Genomic DNA, 14,954 nt, shown 5'->3' with positions numbered 1-14,954 from the left:
TCTCCAATATACAAATAAGAAAGACAAACTGTAATCAGCAACATTTTAGTAACTTAAAAATATAGATAGCCCCTGCTACTGTTACTCAGGGGACGTAGCCTTTCCGCGGCAGTTATTCATTTAATATCCCAAAATAGTGCTTTAGTTTATTTTCTGATCCAAGGTAGTGCCCTAGTTAATATTATGCCCCATAGATGTGCCCTAGTTTAATTTATGAACCATCGTAGTTCCCTAGTTTACATTATGTTGCATTGTAGAGCTGCCAGTACACATTATGCCACACAGTATCCCCTGTTCAAATTATGCCACGTTACAGTGCCCCAGTTCATATTGTGCCACATTACAGTGCCCCAGTTTTTATTATGTAACATTATAGTGCCCTCCACATTACAATGAGCAGGTCAGATTATGACACATTACAGTGCCCTCCAGTTCATATTGTGCCACATTACAACGCATCCAGTTTAAATCCTGCCACATTACAGTGCCCCCTTACCATTATGACATCCACTACACACACCACTCACAGACAATTTAATGTCACAATTCAGGCTTGGCAATGGATCAATTGCTTAGCAGATAAATCTGAGAAATTGGTATGTAACTTTATAACCTGGGTCCACTCCTAAGCCCTAAGCCTCTGGGCCCCCTAGCAGTGGCATTGCTTGCCTCCACTATAGGTACGCCCATGCGGTTACTAATGGAAGAGTATGTAAAAGGTCAATTGAAATGTTTGTGTTTAACATTCTCTCACTATGCAGGTCCAAGCAAAGAGCACAGGTGGTTTTCCTCATAATGTCGCTGGCAATACGAAAATAGGATTTGGATACCTACCGGTAATTCCTTTTCTCGTAGTCCGTAGTGGATACTAGGGAAGGTACTTAGTACTGTGGGGTATAGAGCGGTCCGCAGGAGCCACTGGCACTTTAAGAGATCTTTAGTGTGTGCTGGCTCCTCCCTCTATGCCCCTCCCCAGACCTAGTCTAGGAAAACTGTGCCATAGGAGACGGACATACTTCAAGGGAAGGATATAGGTGTGGTAACGCACCGACACACAACATTATAACAATAATAGTAACAATATGCGTAACAGCATAGCTAACCATAACAAGGAAAGCAATGATCTTACATAATCAGGATAGCAACGCTAACCAGACTCTAAACAGGGACCGCATCGCAGTCTCAACCAAATTACTGTTAACAGTAAACAGGCACAAAGCACTGAGGCGGGCACCCAGTATCCACTACAGACTACGAGAAAAGGAATTACCAGTAGGTATCAAATTCCTATTTTTTCTAACGTCCTAGTGGATACTGGGTAAGGTACTTTGTGGGGAAGTCCCAAAGCTCCCAGAACGAGTGGGAGAGTGCCGAGACCCTTGCAAAACCACCTGGCCAAACTTTAGGTCATCCCTGGCCAAGGTATCGAACCGATAAAATTTTACAAATGTGTTAGAAAAAGACAAAGTAGCCGCTCAACACAACTGTAAGCCAAGACACCCCGAGCAGCTGTCCAGGAAGAGCCCACCAACCTTGTGGAGTGGGCCTGAATAGAAGTCGGCAGCGGCAGTGCTGCCGAAGTGTAAGCTTGCTGGATAGTCAACCTGATCCAACGAGCAATAGACTGCTTAGAAGCAGGCCGACCAATTTTGGTCGCATCATACAGGACAAACAATGAGTCAGATTTCCTATAACGAGCAGTCCTATTAACATAAATTCTCAACGCCCTCACCACGTCCAAGGACCGTGGGGCAACAGAGGGGTCGGACAAAACTGGAACAATAGGTTGATTTATATGGAAAGCAGACACCACCTTTGGTAAAAACTTCTGCCGAGTTCTAAGCTCTGCCCTATCCTCATGAAAAATGAGATACGGGCTCTTATAGGATAATGCCCCCAATTCTGAAACACGTCTGGCGGAAGCTAATGCCAGCAACATGACAGTCTTCCATGTCAGATATTTCAAGTATATCTTATTCAAAGGCTCAAACCAGTCCGACTGGAGAAAAGCCAAAACCATAGAGATCCCACAAAGCTGTGGGAGGAACAAAAAGGTGGCTGTATGTGGATTACTGCTTTCAAAAAGGTCTGCACCTCCTGCAACAACGCCAATTGTTTCTGGAAGCAGATGGAGAGAGACGAAATCTGAACCTTGATAGAGCCCAAACGTAGGCCCAAATCCACTCCTGCTTGCAGGAAAAGTAGAAACCGGCTAAGACTGAACTCCACAGGAGGGCAACTTTTTCCCAACCAGTATACCTGTAAAAAAGTAAACTAAAAGAAATCTCTGAAGAAAACTCTCTGGAGAGCTGTAATGTGCACCCAGGCTCCTTGAGCACATTTTTCTAAACTGGGTCTGGGGAGGGGCATAGAGGGAGAAGCCAGCACACACTAAAGATCTCTTAAAGTGCCAGTGGCTCCTGCGGATCGCTCTATACCCCACAGTACTAAGTACCTTCCCCAGTATCCACTAGGACGTTAGAGAAAGATGATCTACACTGGCATACGAGTAATGTGGACAGTTATGGATTGCAGACAATTTACATTGCAGTGACATTTGGCAAAAATGGGTCACTTATTCTAGTTGTATTTTCTGTTGAAGTCAAAAATATTACATAAAAAGAACATACAAACTACACACATTATCAGTCGCTATACTTGCAAATACGCGCAGCGAGCACAGCAATATATGGTAACACACGCATTCACACGGACATGCCATAGAGATGGATTCGACACTTATTTCATGCAGTACATAATTATAATATCAAGCGCCAGACATCATGATGATTTAAAATTATATAATGAAGTAATGTCATATATGTGTATTATTTGAACGAAACCAGATACACCTGTCATATTTGGTATTAAAGCAACCAGATTAATGTGTAGATTCATTTGATACTGGTTATTAAGTTGTAGGACATTGCAACAAATAGTTATGATTAAATGTATGAAAGGTAAAATCACTTTTATTAGAACAATAGATATTCCAAACAGGTAGTGGACAGGAAGCTCAGGCCAGCCCTTTGGACGTCCCCAAGGCTGAACCTGTACAGTACATGAATAGACTAGTGACTCATCATGAATGAGAAAGTCCCCTCCCCCAAAAACTAGATAACACATTGCTGATCACACAGGAGTCAGTTGCTGTTTTGTCTCAGAGGATGATGGAGTTGCTTCTACACCAGTTCCTGCATGATTTTACAGAGAGAGAGAGAGTGATATGGAGAGACAAATTTATATGAGAAAGATAATGGTATTGTATGCTGGCCTGTAGCTGTATGTAACTGTATGTATTAACTGCTTACTGTATAAATTGTAATAATTATAATTATGTGTATACTGTACATTGTGATATATTGAATACATATCCTTTTAATAACAAATATATACATCAATGAGCTTTGGAACTCAGATAATGTGTGGGTGTATTGTTTTCTCTTATGGGATGCAGTGTTTTGCGATGTACAGCGCACATTCATGGCAAATGGTAATAAGATGTGCAGGCGTCTACAATATATATTAGAGCGGGCATTTTAAATATTTGTAAGGAAACAATTTGGCATTCAGATTTAAAATACCAAGAATTAAAATACAAGTGTTTGCATCTAACAAACCAATAAATAATACCATGATATAGGGGCTCATTACATAAAATAGACATTAACTATGTACTTAAAGTGTAGTATCTCACAGTGTGGTATTCTACCCCCAACTTCTGTGAAGTCCTGATAAGTTGCCACTTCTTGACCTGTTTAAGCCCAAATGTAAAACAGCAAGGGTTTAAATAGCGAAAACAGTGTTTGGCTATTAAAATCATTACAGTTTTAAATTCTAAAAGTGGCAACTTTTACAAGTGTCTGCTTAGTAAATTAATTCCAGTGCTGGTTTATCTATGCTCACTGAATGCTAAAAACTGGATTGACCAGTTTGATTGTAATTGACATACACCTCTCAAATATGGCTTACATAATACAGCAGTGGCAGGAAGGCATTCCTGATCCATAAGACAATCATTGGATGCCTGAACACTCGTGTTATCAACTAGTCACAAAAACACCACTATTTACTACACTTTTTATTTTAGTTTTGGTATGAGGCAGGAGTGCATCTAGAAACTACAGGATCCCATGGCAAGATGCTGAAGAGGTATTCGCATGGTTACTGGACAACTACCTTAACCTGAATTCGGGGACTTCATGGCAACCCCACTTAGGGGTATATTCAATAAGAGTGGGGTCCATGCAGTTGTCGGAATGGACCAGACAACCCCTATCCAAAGAGCGGGCAAATCCGACTGTCGATTTGGTCGTTCCCGATGTCCTGTCCTACTGCTGCTGTCAGCGGCTGACGGGTGCGCTGACAGTGGCAGCGGGAGGAGCTGTCAGTGGGGGGGGGGGGGTGGAGAGGGGGAGCTGTCAGCAGCTGCCATGGGGGAAGGAGGAGAGCTGTCAGCGACTGCCATGGGGGAAGGAGGAGAGCTGTCAGCGGCGCCGGGGGGGGGGAAGCTGTCGGCGGCTGCCGTGGGAAGACCTCTGCGGCGCCGGGGGGGGGGGGAGAAAATGTCTGTGGCAGTGGGGGGAGCAGCGGGCAGAGCAGCGGAGGAGACGAGGCGGAAGAGAGGAGGAGACGCTGGGGAGGAGAGGAGGAGATGGGGTAAGCAGCGGCTGCATGCAGCGTAACTGGAGGCTCAAGGCAGCATCCACTTGGCTCCAAGCAACCTCGCTTGCTGGAGCCGGGTGGACGCTGCCGTCAGCGACGCCGGTGCCCCATCCTCCTGCTATGGCTGCTATTGGAGCCGGGTGGACGGTCCCACTGGGTTCCTGCTCTCCCCCGTCTCCTGCTCTCAGCTCCCTCATCTCAATCCGACTTTTTTTTTAAGTCGGATGGAGATTGTCGGAAACGGGGCTAAAACCTGTCGGGTTTGGCCCCGCTTCTGACAATGCACGCTGATCGGCGGCTTCAGCGACAGCATTCCGACAAGTTGTGTTTCCCAACTTGTCGGAAAAAACAGGGCAGTAATAAATAGGTTGGAACCCCTTCCGACCTAAAACTGTCGGAAGCTGCAGTCTTTCCAACAAGACGGCAGCTTCCGACAGTTATTGAATATACCCCTTAGTTGAGTTCTACCCTTAAAGTCTTACCACCCATACACATCATGCTTTATTCCAGAATTATACCCAAGCCTTCAACCTGCTAGACATATTTTCACCAGTCTAACTGGTCCCCTGTACACACAATAAAAGCTACATAATCAATTTGCTGCCCAAATATGAATATGGTGCCTAACTATGGAGCCCGCTAAGCACATGGTTTTTGTTGGCCCGCAATAGTCACATTACAGAGATGTACCCGGTACAGTACGTAAAAAGCACAGGTTTGCAATATTTTGAGCTATACTTAGTAGTAAATTACTGTGTAACACTACATAACTGTGGCAGTGATTACCTGATGCCATTCAAATACTCACTTTATTTTGAATATTTGGGGGGGAAACGTATATCCTGATGCTACATTTACTACTAGCTACAGTTATTAAATTATTATACTACTTTCTAAACAAAGACAAGGCAGTCAGTATTCATATAAATGCAACCAGTCCATTTGAAAGGCCCTAGTAATATCAGAGAGGCATGTGGTTGGGTGGGGCCAGTGCAAATTTGTAATTCTACATTTTAGCTTGTTCTTCTTCTTTGTTTTAAATGCCAAACCAGATATGAATATGTTGCAAAAACACTGAAGTTACTTTAGTCTCGACACATAAATACGTTCATAATAGAAAAAAACCTCATACAAAATGTAAGTAAATTAAACAATTTAATCATATTTATTAACTAATAAAATTAAAACAAGTTATATTTCTTTTTAAATCAACATTAATATTGTGATTTCTAAAACGGTCATTATTACAACATATAACAATAATCTGCAGCTCCAGTGCCCATTAACACACCATACTGATGGAGCTCTGGTAATGTGTATGCTATGGAATATATGAGAAACTGACCTACACTCTGCGGCCTGGCACGCTTATAGAGCCAATTCTTACTTCTTGATACAACTAGACAACCTTGCTGGTGATGTGCTTTCTCCTTTGACATGCGGTCTCAAAAATAAACCTGAAAAATGAGCTTTATGACGGTAGCCTATGCTGGATTACCGATAATAAAGATAATTATTTAAATATAGTAAGCTATCATATAAGATAAGGAAATTTAATGGCACAAGCTCTTTGCGGTAACCAAAATGTTGCTTAGCAGGCTTCATTAACACTTGAACTATGTTGAATAAAATATTTCACCAAATAACTGTACAACGTGCCCATTAATTTACTGTTTTGGAGAAGAGAACATGGAAGATCAGAAAAAAAAAAAAAAATAGGCAACTTTTTCCTGCCGTAGTAAAAGCTGGTCCCACAGATTTTTCTGAGCACTCCATATGCACATGGTCCCATTGAAATGTGTAAAGACTGTACCGTGAACCCAAGAAAAGGTAGAAAATAGCAAAGAAAAAAAAAATGGCCATTGCAAAGTTTAAATGGCGATGCTATTTCTTGAGCTACGATCCTTCCACAGGGATGCAAGACTCAGAATCCTTGGTATACTGCTTGGCTTCCTAGTTCCCCAATTTACAGTATACACTGAATAGTGTACAATACATGAAGGAACATGCTCTTCCAGGAGTAAAGGAAGAAAACTTTTAAAGATAATTACAAAATGTGTAGAACAATTATCCTGAAACACCTACACTTCTTCATAAACTGACCATCTTAATTTGGAAATAACCTGCGTCACCGCCTCAATGAGTGAAAAAGAAAACACATTACACAAATGCAATAATGTTGTGTAATGTACTACTTCTTGTTGGTTAAGACAGATCATTTAGACACATAGGTTTGTGCAGTGTTTGGCCAAAGATAGACATCTGAACATTTTAGAATACACATTTCACTAAATATACAGTACATCAATAATCCCATTATATGTTCAGACACCTGATAATCGTATATCCCCGATCAATGTATGATTGTGGTGCATACAACAGAATACCAAAAAAGCAGTTTCATTGGCTAACATTTTCGTAGCCCTCTTGCATTGTTCCACAGTATTTGCAGGGAGACAAAAAGTGCGTAAATTTGTCCAAAAAATAAAAATAAAATTTTTTAAATTAAGTTATATATTACTAAGAATATCTTTTAGATTGTACACTGCACCTTAGACAGCACTTTTTCAGGGAGAGGACGTGAGAATTAGTAATGCTTCCAGATCTTCTCAGGAAACAAAATGGCTTCCATCCTCATAATGAAGTCATGGCGGCTCAATTGCGGGCGGCTATTACAACTGAAAGGGCTACTCCTCCTATTGCTATGGCTGTTGCTCCAAAAAGCCACTTCCAGGAAATGGACTGCGGGAATAAAAACAAAACACTTCAGAATTAAAATATGGTATAACAAAAATATATAAGATAGTCCAGTTTGTTTGTTTTTTTGCACTTTTTGAACCAAAATTAGGTTGGCAAAAAAAAAAAAAAAAGAAAATAAGAATTTACTCACCGGTAATTCTATTTCTCGTAGTCCGTAGTGGATGCTGGGGACTCCGTAAGCACCATGGGGAATAGACGGCTCCGCAGGAGACTGGGCACATCTAAAGAAAGATTTAGGACTATCTGGTGTGCACTGGCTCCTCCCCTATGACCCTCCTCCAAGCCTCAGTTAGGAACTGTGCCCGGAAGAGCTGACACAATAAGGAAGGATTTTCGAATCCCGGGTAAGACTCATACCAGCCACACCAATCACACCATATAACACGTGATAGGAACCCCGGTTAACAGTATGATAACAAATGGAGCCTCTGAAGAGATGGCTCACAACAAAACCCGATTTTTGTAACAATAACTATGTACAGGTATTGCAGACAATCCGAACTTGGGATGGGCGCCCAGCATCCACTACGGACTACGAGAAATAGAATTACCGGTGAGTAAATTCTTATTTTCTCTGACGTCCTAGTGGATGCTGGGGACTCCGTAAGGACCATGGGGATTATACCAAAGCTCCCAAACGGGCGGGAGAGTGCGGATGACTCTGCAGCACCGAATGAGAGAATTCCAGGTCCTCCTCAGCCAGGGTATCAAATTTGTAGAATTTTGCAAACGTGTTTGCCCCCGACCAAGTAGCTGCTCGGCAAAGTTGTAAAGCCGAGACCCCTCGGGCAGCCGCCCAAGATGAGCCCACCTTCCGTGTGGAATGGGGTTTTACAGATTTGGGCTGCGGTAAGCCTATTGCAGAATGCGCCAGCTGAATAGTGCTACAAATCCAGCGCGCAATAGACTGCTTAGAAGCAGGAGCACCCAGCTTGGTGGGTGCATACAGGATAAACAGCGAGTCAGTCTTTCTGACTCCAGCCGTCCTGGAAATATAAATTTTTAGGGCCCTGACTACGTCCAGCAACTTGGAATCCTCCAAGTCCCTAGTAGCCGCAGGCACCACAATAGGTTGATTCAAGTGAAAAGCTGAGACCACCTTTGGGAGAAACTGAGGACGAGTCCTCAATTCTGCCCTATCCATATGGAAAATCAGATAAGGGCTTTTACAAGACAAAGCCGCCAATTCTGAAACCCGCCTGGCCGACGCCAAGGCCAACAGCATGACCACTTTCCACGTGAGATATTTTAAATCCACAGTCTTAAGTGGTTCGAACCAATGTGATTTCAGGAATGCCAAAACCACATTGAGATCCCAAGGTGCCACTGGGGGCACAAAAGGAGGCTGAATATGCAGTACTCCTTTGACAAAAGTCTGAACTTCGGGCAGTGAAGCCAGTTCTTTTTGGAAGAAAATCGACAGAGCCGAAATCTGGACCTTTATGGACCCCAATTTGAGGCCCAACGTCACCCCTGCTTGCAGGAAGTGCAGGAATCGACCCAGTTGAAATTCCTCCGTCGGGGCCTTCATGGCCTCACACCAAGCAACATATTTTCGCCAAATGCGGTGATAATGTCTTGCGGTGACATCCTTCCTGGCTTTGATCAGGGTAGGGATGACTTCCTCCGGAATACCCTTTTCCTTCAGGATCCGGTGGTCAACCGCCATGCCGTCAAACGCAGCCGCGGTAAGTCTTGGAACAGACAGGGTCCCTGCTGCAGCAGGTCTTGTCTGAGCGGCAGAGGCCAAGGGTCCTCTGTAAGCATCTCTTGAAGTTCCGGGTACCAAGCTCTTCTTGGCCAATCCGGAACCACGAGTATGGTTTTCACTCCTCGCCTTCTTATTATTCTCAGTACCTTGGGTATGAGAGGTAGAGGAGGAAACACATAAACCGACTGGTACACCCATGGTGTCACTAGAGCGTCCACCGCTATCGCCTGAGGGTCTCTTGACCGGGCACAATATCTTTTCAACTTCTTGTTGAGGCGGGACGCCATCATGTCCACCTGTGGTTTTTCCCAACGGTTGACCAGCATTCGGAAAACTTCTGGATGAAGTCCCCATTCTCCCGGGTGGAGGTCGTGCCTGCTGAGGAAGTCTGCTTCCCAGTTGTCCACTCCCGGAATGAATACTGCTGTCAGTGCTAACACATGATTCTCTGCCCATCGGAGAATCCTTGTGGCTTCTGCCATTGCCCTCCTGCATCTTGTGCCGCCCTGTCTGTTTACATGGGCGACCGCCGTGATGTTGTCTGACTGGATCAGCACCGGCCGGTTCTGAAGCAGGGGTCTTGCTTGACTTAGGGCATTGTAAATGGCCCTTAGCTCCAGAATATTTATGTGAAGTGAAATCTCCTGATTTGACCATAGTCCTTGGAAATTTCTTCCCTGTGTGACTGCCCCCCAGCCCCGAAGGCTGGCGTCCGTGGTCACCAGGACCCAGTCCTGTATTCCGAATCTGCGGCCCTCTAGTAGATGAGCCGTCTGCAGCCACCACAGCAGCAACACCCTGGTTCTTGCCGATAGGGTTATCCGCTGTTTCATCTGGAGATGGGACCCGGACCATTTGTCCAACAGGTCCCACTGGAAAGTCCTTGCGTGGAACCTTCCGAATGGAATTGCCTCGTACGAAGCTACCATCTTTCCCAGGACTCGTGTGCATTGATGTACCGACACCTGTCCCGGTTTTAGGATGTCTCTGACTAGAGATGACAACTCCTCGGCTTTTTCCACTGGAAGAAACACTCTTTTCTGGTCTGTGTCCAGAATCATTCCCAGGAACAGAAGACGTGTCGTCGGGACCAGCTGTGACTTTGGAATATTGAGAATCCAGCCGTGCTGTTGTAGCACTTCCCGAGTAAGTGCTACCCCTACTATCAACTGTTCTTTGGACCTCGCCTTTATCAGGAGATCGTCCAAGTACGGGATAATTGAAACTCCTTTCTTGCGAAGGAGTATCATCATTTCGGCCATTACCTTGGTAAAGACCCTCGGTGCCGTGGATAGGATAACCCAAAAGGCAGCGTCTGGAACTGATAGTGACAGTCCTGTACCACAAATCTGAGGTACTCCTGGTGAGGAGGGTAAATGGGGACATGTAGGTACGCATCCTTGATGTCCAGGGAGACCATGTAGTCCCCCTCCTCCAGGCTCGCAATAACCGCCCAGAGCGATTCCATCTTGAACTTGAACCTTTTGATATAAGTGTTCAAGGATTTTAAATTTAAGATGGGTCTCACCGATCCGTCCGGTTTCGGTACCACAAACATTGTGGAATAGTAACCCTTTCCTTGCTGAAGGAGGGGTACCTTGACAATCACTTGCTGTGAATATAGTTTTTGAATAGCCACCAACACTGCCTCCCTGGCAGAGGGAGTTGCCAGTAAGGCAGATTTTAGGAAACGGCGGGGGGGGAGACGTCTCGAATTCCAGTCTGTACCCCTGAAGTACTACTTGAAGGACCCAGGGATCCACCTGTGAGAGAGCCCACTGTGTGCTGAAATTTTTAAGACAGGCCCCCACCGTACCCGGGTCCGCCTGAGCAGTCCCAGCGTCATGCTGTGGACTTACCGGACGCAGGGGAGGACTTCTGCTCTTGGGAACTAGCTGTGTGTTGCAGCTTTTTTCCTCTACCTTTGCCTCTCGGCAGAAAGGATGAGCCTCTAGCCCTCTTGCTTTTCTGGGGCCGAAAGGACTGTACCTGATAATACGGTGCTTTCTTTTGCTGTGGGGCAGCCTGTGGCAAAAAGGTCGATTTCCTAGCAGTAGCTGTGGACACGAGGTCCGAAAGACCATCCCCAAACAGTTCCACCCCCTTATAGGGCAAAACCTCCATGTGCCGCTTTGAGTCGGCATCGCCAGCCCATTGCAGAGTCCATAACCCCCTTCTGGCGGCAATGGACATAGCGCTTATTCTTGATGCCAGCCGGCAAATATCCCTCTGTGCATCACGCATGTATAAGACTGCATCTTTTATATGCTCAATCGTCAGCAAAATATTGTCCCTATCCATGGTATCGATATTATCTGACAGGGAATCTGACCACGCAGCAGCAGCACTGCACATCCAAGCTGATGCAATCGCTGGTCGTAATATAATGCCCGTGTGTGTGTAAATAGAAAGCAGGAGGCTACCCTAAAAGCTATCAGCAGGTTCCTTCAGGGTGGCCGTATCCGGAGACGGTAGTGCCACCTTCTTTGATCAGCGTGTCAGAGCCTTATCTACCCTAGGGGGTGTTTCCCAACGTGACCTATCCTCTAACGGGAAAGGGTACGCTGCCAATAATCGTTTTGAAATTATCAATTTCTTATCAGGGGAAGTCCACGCTTCCTCACACACCTCATTTAATTCCTCAGATGCAGGAAAACTACTGGTAGTTTTTTCTCACCAAACATAATACCCTTTTTTGTGGTACCTGGGGTATTATCAGAAATGCGTAAAACATTTTTCATTGCCTCAATCATGTAACGGGTGGACCTATTGGAGGGTACACTTGTCTCATCATCGTCGACACTGGAGTCGGTATCCGTGTCGACGTCTGTATCTGTCACCTGAGTTAGCGGGCGTTTTAAAGCCCCTGATGACATTTGAGACGCTGGAACAGGCACAAGCTGTGTAGCCGGCTGTCCTATGTCGTCAAACCTTTTGTGTAAGGAGTTGACACTTTCACGCAATTCCTTCCATAAGTCCAGCCACACAGGTTTCGACCCCGCAGGGGGTGACATCACATTCACAGGCATTTGCTCCGCCTCCACATCATTTTCCTCCTCATACATGTCGACAGCAGTACAGACACACAGCAGACACACAGGGAATGCTCTTACAGAGGACAGGACCCCACAAAGCCCTTTGGGGAGACAGAGGGAGAGTATGCCAGCACACACCAGAGCGCTATATATCACAGGGATATCACCTATAGAAGTGTGTTTTCCCTTTATAGCTGCATATAGTTATACTGCGCCTAATTTGTGCCCCCCCCCCTCTTTTTTTTACCCTTTTCTGTAGTGCAGGACCGCAGGGGAGAGCAAGGAGCTTACTTCCAGCGAAGCTGTGAGGGAAAAATGGCGCCAGTGTGCTGAGGGAGATGGCTCCGCCCCTTTTTCGGCGGGCTTTCTCCCGCTAATGTAAAAGTTCTGGCAGGGGTTAAAAAGCACCTATATAGCCCCTGGGGCTATATATGGTGCCAGTTTGCCAGCCAAGGTGTTAGTATTGCTGCTCAGGGCGCCCCCCCCCAGCGCCCTGCACCCATCAGTGACCGCAGTGTGTGGTGTGCATGAGGAGCAATGGCGCACAGCTGCAGTGCTGTGCGCTACCTTGGAGAAGACAGAAGTCTTCAGCCGCCGATTTTCTGGACCACCTTCTTGCTTCTGGCTCTGTAAGGGGGACGGCGGCGCGGCTCCGGGAACGTACGACGAGGTCGGGTCCTGTGTTCGATCCCTCTGGAGCTAATGGTGTCCAGTAGCCTAAGAAGCCCAAGCTACCACCACTTAGGTAGGTTCGCTTCTTCTCCCCTTAGTCCCTCGATGCAGTGAGCCTGTTGCCAGCAGGTCTCACTGAAAATAAAAAACCTAAACTATACTTTCTTTCTAGGAGCTCAGGAGAGCCCCTAGTGTGCATCCAGCTCGGCCGGGCACAGAAATCTAACGGAGGCTTGGAGGAGGGTCATAGGGGGAGGAGCCAGTGCACACCAGGTAGTCCTAAATCTTTCTTAGAGTGCCCAGTCTCCTGCGGAGCCCGTCTATTCCCCATGGTCCTTACGGAGTTCCCAGCATCCACTAGGACGTTAGAGAAATCTCTTTCTGCGAGGTACATTGGTTCCACAGAGAAACATCGGGGGTGTAGGGATGGTTCTTGATCTAGGCACCAACAGGCTAAAGCTTTAGACTGTCCCAGGATGCATTGGGGCCTCCTCTATAACCCCGCCTCCGGGCACTGTGAGCTCAGTTTCGTTAACCAGTCCAATGCAGGAGCAGGTAAAAGAGAAGGTAGAGGTTAGTCACAAAGAAATACGTTCTCACGACAGAAGGGACTAGCGGCTAATGCCATACAAACTTATAGATGCTGTGCGTCAGGGTGGGCGCCCTGTGGAACCAATGTACCTCGCAGAAAGAGATTTAACCATGGTAAGTCTACCATAAATCTCCTTTTCTGCATCGGGGTACATTTGGTTTCCACAGGGAAACATCGGGGATGTCCTAAAGCAATTTCTCAAAGGAGGGGACACGCCGTAGCGGGCATGAGAATCCGGCGTCCAAAGGAAGCATCCTGGGAGGCGGAAGTATCGAAGGCATAGAACCTAATGAACGTGTTCACTGAGGACCACGTAGCCGCCTTGCACAATTGTTCAGGGGACGTGCCTCGACGGGCCGCCCAAGAAGGTCCAACAGACTGAGTAGAATAGGCTTTGATAGCAGCAGGAGCTGGAAGTCCAGCCTGCGCATAAGCTTGTGTAATCACCATTCTAATCCATCTGGCCAAGGTTTGCTTATTTGCAGGCCAGCCACGTTTGTGAAAACCAAACAGTACAAAAAGGGTATCTGACCTCCTGATAGAGGTAGTCCTCTCAACATAAATACGGAGAGCCCTTACCACATCTAAAGACAGCTCTTTGGAGGACAAATCAGAAGAGATACCAAGGCAGGAACCGCAATCTCTTGATTAAGGTGGAAAGATGACATCACCTTAGGCAAATAACCAGGGCGCGTTCTAAGAACCGCTCGGTCACGGTGAAATATCATAAAGGGTGGACGACAGGACAGAGCGCCTAGGTCTGACACCCTCCTAGAAGAGGCAATAGCCAGTAGGAACAGGACCTTGACCGTAAGCCATTTTACGGTCCACTGTCTCAAGAGGTTCAAACGGAAAATCTCACAGGGCATTCAGGACAACAGACAAATCCCATGGAGCCACAGGAGGGACATAGGGAGGCTGAATCCGTAAAACACCCCGAGTGAAAGTATGAACGTCAGGAATAGACGCAATTTTTCTCTGAAACCACACTGACAAGGCAGAGATATGAACCTTGAGGGAGGCCAGACGCAGGCCTAAATCCAGGCCTTGTTGCAGAAAAGCCAGAAGTCTGGAAGTTATGAATTTGTATGCATCATAATTCTTAGAAGCACACCAGGTGAAATAAGAATGCTAGACTCTGTAATAAATCCGTGCAGAAGCCGGTTAGCGGGCCTTCAGCATAGTTTGGATAACCACCTCTGAGAATCCTTTGGCCTTCAGGAGTGATGCTTCAAGAGCCACGCCGTCAAAGTCAGGTCCGGGTAGACACAAGGGGGCAGATGTATTAACCTGGAGAAGGCATAAGGAAGTGATAAACCAGTGATATGTGCAAGGTGATACACACATCAGCTCCAAGATGTAAATTAACAGTTAGGATCTGATTGGCTGGTGCTTTTATCACCTTGCACTTATCACTGGTTTATCACTTCCTTATGCCTTCTCCAGGTTAATACATCTGTCCCAAGGTTCCCTGAACGAGGTGGTCTGGGCATTGAGGAAGTAGAAGAGGACGCTCTAT

General features: G+C 46.0%; 1 protein-coding gene across 3 annotated transcripts in view; it reads right to left on the bottom strand.

Moving 5' to 3' along the window:
* Positions 1-5,807: 5,807 nt before the first annotated feature.
* The window catches only part of FKBP8 (FKBP prolyl isomerase 8), a 224,469-nt gene continuing 215,322 nt past the window's right edge, over positions 5,808-14,954 (bottom strand). For all 3 annotated transcript variants that reach the window (XM_063914734.1, XM_063914736.1, XM_063914735.1), the window contains exon 9: positions 5,808-7,407. In XM_063914734.1, coding sequence (XP_063770804.1) covers positions 7,321-7,407 — 87 coding nt within the window. In that variant the 3' untranslated portion in view covers positions 5,808-7,320. The remainder of the gene's footprint in view (positions 7,408-14,954) is intronic.

This window comes from Pseudophryne corroboree, chromosome 1, assembly GCF_028390025.1.
Source record: "Pseudophryne corroboree isolate aPseCor3 chromosome 1, aPseCor3.hap2, whole genome shotgun sequence".
Lineage (NCBI taxonomy): Eukaryota > Metazoa > Chordata > Amphibia > Anura > Myobatrachidae > Pseudophryne > Pseudophryne corroboree.
Note: the sequence above shows the minus strand (reverse complement) of the source record. Positions and strands in the feature narration are given on the sequence as shown.